Source organism: Phytophthora parasitica, assembly GCF_000247585.1.
Source record: "Phytophthora parasitica INRA-310 unplaced genomic scaffold supercont2.11, whole genome shotgun sequence".
NCBI classification, from domain to species: domain Eukaryota; phylum Oomycota; class Peronosporomycetes; order Peronosporales; family Peronosporaceae; genus Phytophthora; species Phytophthora nicotianae.
The window spans coordinates 582251-586831 of NW_008648997.1; the positions used below are offsets into that span (position 1 = coordinate 582251).

Genomic DNA, 4581 nt, shown 5'->3' on the forward strand with positions numbered 1-4581 from the left:
CCCCCCCACGATTCCGAAATAGGAAGGGGTTGTTTTGCTCGCAGAACGAATCAGCAGCGTGTGATTTTGATATGAAATTTGTCTATTTGCTACCTGGAGGCTCTACTCATATGTATACCTTTTGGCGTATTGTACTGAGTAAACTTAAATTGTGCTTTTGTATTCCAGGAAAGTATTATCTCGGAGACGCAGGATATGCAATCACCAAGTATACATTAACACCGTATCGCGGGACACGGTATCACCTTAAAGAATTGCAGAGGGATCACAAAAACCACAAACGAAGGAGGAGCTGTACAATCTCAGACATTCGTCACTACGAAACGCCATCGAGAGGACCTATGGAGCAGTAATAAAAACGTTCTTGATTCTAAAGGCGATGCCATTACGCCTTAAAAGAGTATATAGGAATTGTTCAAGCTATATTTGCTCTTCATAATTTCCATCAAGATGACTTTGCAAACGTTGACGTGCCACAATTTAGCAGCGAAGAGGAAGACGACACCAGCCGGTCCCTCCCTGAAGAGCCGAACGACAAGGCAATGGAAAATCTGAGCGACGTGATAGCGTCCAAAAAGTGGTGTGACTACTTAGTACTTCTTGCAGAGCGACATGGGGAGAAGGTTGTAAAGCGGCGGTAAGGCCTTCACACAGACCTAAATAAAATACCTTTTTACAGGATACCATGGTTTGATCAGCCAAAAGAATCAGCCAGACAAGGCCACAAATCAGCAGAAACTGTGTACTGAACACGATAGATTATTGACAAATCAGCTAAAATAAATATATCAGCGGAAATGGACCAAATCAGCAGTAATCAGTGTCTACTGAACACACCCTGTCGTTGCAGGCACAAAGTAATAGTTTGCGAGGAGATTGGTTTTCCGTCGTCTTCGTTCCATGAGTACATACTATGTTGGGTCTTGCGTCTGAATCTCCACGAGAACCGCAATTGTGTGAGGAAATGAAACACTACGCTGATACAAAACTTGCGGAGGATTCAGCTATTTTTCCGCTTACACTATTCGCGTTTATCTGCAAAAACGTCAATGGCGGTGTGTTTCATCGACCACCTTCGACACAAGAGCAAGTGCAATCATACACGAAGAGATGGCGTGAAAAGCATCGCGACGATACAGAGCAGTGGGTGGTCGAATTTGGTGCTCAAGCTATGTACAGTTTGGAGCTAGTTGAAAATCGGAATAGTAATGACCGCTTGGTGTTTTGTGATCTTGCTGAGGAAGATGGGCACATAGTAACGTTTGTTGGAGAAGGATCAGATACTTTGCCAATGCGCGTTGGCATTATGTGTTATCCGCTATTGGAGGCCTACATTGCAGTGCAAAGTGACCTCCGTTGCACAATCGTTTTGCACGTTGACAGCCCACATATTACAGTGATCACTTGATATCAGATATTCATACATAGAATTTCTGATCCGTATACTATCGCGCGTCGGACCGGCGAGCAGATGATTCTGCGTGGATTTCAGCGTACCTGCAAAGGGTCCTCTGTGAACGCTTTGCTGTTGCGTTTGAGCCTAGATATTAGCTGAAGCGCAGGCAAAAATTCTGAAGTCCAAGTTGAAGATCCACCCAAATCGAACGAGATGCAGGCGAACGTGGGTCGTGCTACCGGATCGTGGCGAGGCTTCGGACGATAGCCGTGGGACACGCTCCAGGTACAGCTACCAGATCGACGGAGAGACACAGATGGCTTGACGTCGCGGGAACGGCTCTACGCCGTCACGATCGACGCGATTGGAAGGGGATGGGGACAGAGAACAAGATTGGAAATGAGGATTTCGATATAGACAACGTAGAAAGCTACTGATGGCTGAAGACCGACGACTGATGGAGATGTACTAAGGTGCGGCTGAACCCAGAAATATGTTGCGGACCACTGATAGATAGGCTGATCTATACACTAACACGTACAGTTACTGTACATGTTAATTACATTCTCGCGAGTGTGTAGTTACTTAAGGTTACATGTTTATGTCATTAGAAACCTAATAAAAATTTCGACTGGGGCCAGTTATGAGCAGGCCTCTTCTATCTAGGCAGCACAGCCTAAAATCCTATCCGTTCTTCCTCTAGGATATTTCATGCCTATTTCGCTAGTCGATATAGGATTATATTTAATATTGGTTTCAGTATTGGATCAGTGGTTAAATGCATGGAATGCCTAGAATCTGCAGGGATCACTTTTCTATGGGGGATCTAGCCCCAACGGAGTTTGCGAGAGAAATCAACTCAAAGTACTGCTTTGCTTGTAGCTGACCTTCTAGCGCGTAGTTAGACAACGACCCACGGTGGGCGCTTTTGACCCCTTTAAGTGAGCTAAAGTCACCTTCAACGGTATGAGTGCCAGGTGGAATTGAGGCCAGTCCCAGTGCAAACGAAACTAAGCGAGTATACTCGCCTTTTGCATCCACAAGCTTCCACGCCTGGACTATATCTCTATTGCACGACCTATCGACGATGTCCTTGAAGGTCGAGTCGAATTCGTACGTTTCTCTCAGCTTGCGGACTTGCTTCCAAATACAACTAATTACACCACTTCCGTATTGACGTCTGAGTCTGTTCCGGTAAGGAAGTATCAGTTGTCGGAACTCCGTCATGTCTTCCATAGCGATTATATCGATTGGCGTTGTAGATGTTGTAGCTGTTATTGCCCCTTTAACTTCGATCTTGATCTCGTTAATACCCGTAATAAAGCCGGTAATTGCATTCGAAAGACCATTTTCTAGACGGTGCTGTTCAATTTCATCGATTTTCTCATTGTACAATGCCGAAGAGTACAACGCGGCGTTTCCGATATGTTTGGCGACCTTAAAGATACTGACAGAGGCATCCTCACCTTCAAGCTGCTCTTCAAACTTCATCTGGAAGTACTTCACGAGGTACTCCAGTGCCTCGTACTGGTCCTTCATCGTAACTGTCCTGTACTGCATAGATCGGAAGCACTGTTTGATCTTCTCTACCAGCTCTCCAATAGCAAAAAGGATCAGCCACCACGAGCTGCTTGGTGCAGTGACGCCTTTTGTCTTGTGCAATTGCATAATTTCTTCGTAGTTACTTGAGAGAAAATCACAACACTCCGAAATCGATTCCCAACGCGTATTTGCGTATGTTGGACATATACCTATACACGAGCGTACACTTTCAAACTTCCTCGTAAACGTAATCTCTGCGCCGAGGATAGAACGGAAATTAACTAAGTCAATGAGAGCATCAATGAAAACACCCACAGCCAAGTTAAGCTGGTGACTACCGCACCAGTTAACGGAGACGCCGCCTTCGCCCAGGTCACCGCACGCCTGCTCGATAAGCTTGGCAAATCCACCGTGGCACCCCAACATCGTGGCTGCTCCATCACTGGTTATTCCAATCAGTTTCCTTAGCAAGTTGTCATCTCCGAGTTTACTCAGCACTACGAGCACACGTTCTGCATAGTTCACAGCCTTGTGTGAAAGATTGCCCATAGGTATCGCCAGCAAATGCTGGTCGAAAATGGTTCCGCTGAGTTCGAATGCCACACGTACGTCAAAGTACCCCTCGGATCCATGCGTGGCTCCATCAACAAGCAAAGAGAACCCCCAAACATTGGACAAAATGATACGTAGAGCAGTCAGGTTGATGGCTACCAGAGAGCGGATGTACCGACCAACTATGTATTCAGTGGGTCGACCTAGTCTGGAATTTTTAAGAGCTTCACCAAATACCCCAAACACACGCGTAATAGAACGAAAGCTCACCATAGCATTGGAGCATTTAATAACGGTTTCAAATTGGAGTCGATCGGGGATCACAAGTAGGTGCTTGGAATCCGTTTCTTCTACAAATTCGTCTGCCTCCACTCCAGCTATGAAGTCATCTTGAAGTACAGTGTCAACACTGAGTGCATTTTCAGCACCGCGTATATTGTCAACACCGAGTATATTGCCGGCACTGAGTACAACATCAGCAACCACTCCGTCGCCATTAAAATAGAGCTCGCGAATTAATTCGACAATGCCATTGGGGATTTCGAGATGGCAGCTGCGAGTCCCACCAAGAAAAGAATCCATCATTGTAGGAAGATCGAAAAAACTAAGACGCAAACGACTTCCATTTGGTAGTGAAATGAACTCTTCATATTTAGTCTTGTGTTGATCTTTCATGTGGCTGATGATGTTGTCTCTGCGAAAGGATCGGAAGGCTTTTTTAGTTGTTGCTTGTTTTCGCTTTTCATTTGTCAACAGGGCTTCGAAGGGACCGGCAGCGTTTTGCGGCTTTTCCTCTCTTCCAAAAGCAATACAAAACTTGCATAGCGCCTCTGACACATCTCCACTGAGTGTTGGCACAGGCTGTATACCAAGTTCTATCTCGTAGGACGGAAGATAGCGCTGACGAGGATCTGGCTGCTTGAGTTTGGCTTGTTTCAGCTTAAGTGGACGAGGCATTGGCCGTGGTGTACGCGTTTTTCCTTTCTTCTTCTGTGGAGACATGGTGCTCGGCAAAGAAAACTCGAAATGAGAGGAGAATAGAAGAATGAACAGGGCGGGGCCGTTTTGAAACCGACGGGGTTCCGAGTACA

General features: G+C 45.9%; 2 protein-coding genes across 2 annotated transcripts in view; one reads left to right on the top strand and one right to left on the bottom strand.

Annotated features, from left to right (window-relative positions):
* Positions 1–817, top strand: part of PPTG_22036 (hypothetical protein) — a gene marked incomplete at both ends in the record, with an annotated part of 1317 nt that extends 500 nt beyond the window's left edge. The window contains 3 exons of the mRNA XM_008901643.1: positions 261–294; positions 485–637; positions 793–817. Of these exons, the coding sequence (XP_008899891.1) occupies positions 261–294; positions 485–637; positions 793–817 (212 nt within the window). The remainder of the gene's footprint in view (positions 1–260; positions 295–484; positions 638–792) is intronic.
* Positions 818–2203: 1386 nt separating this feature from the next.
* On the bottom strand, positions 2204–4492 carry PPTG_07166 (hypothetical protein; the record flags this gene model as incomplete). The annotated part of the gene is made up of 1 exon (XM_008901322.1): positions 2204–4492. One exon carries the CDS (start codon positions 4490–4492, stop codon positions 2204–2206), a length of 2289 nt encoding a protein of 762 aa, XP_008899570.1.
* Positions 4493–4581: the final 89 nt, after the last annotated feature.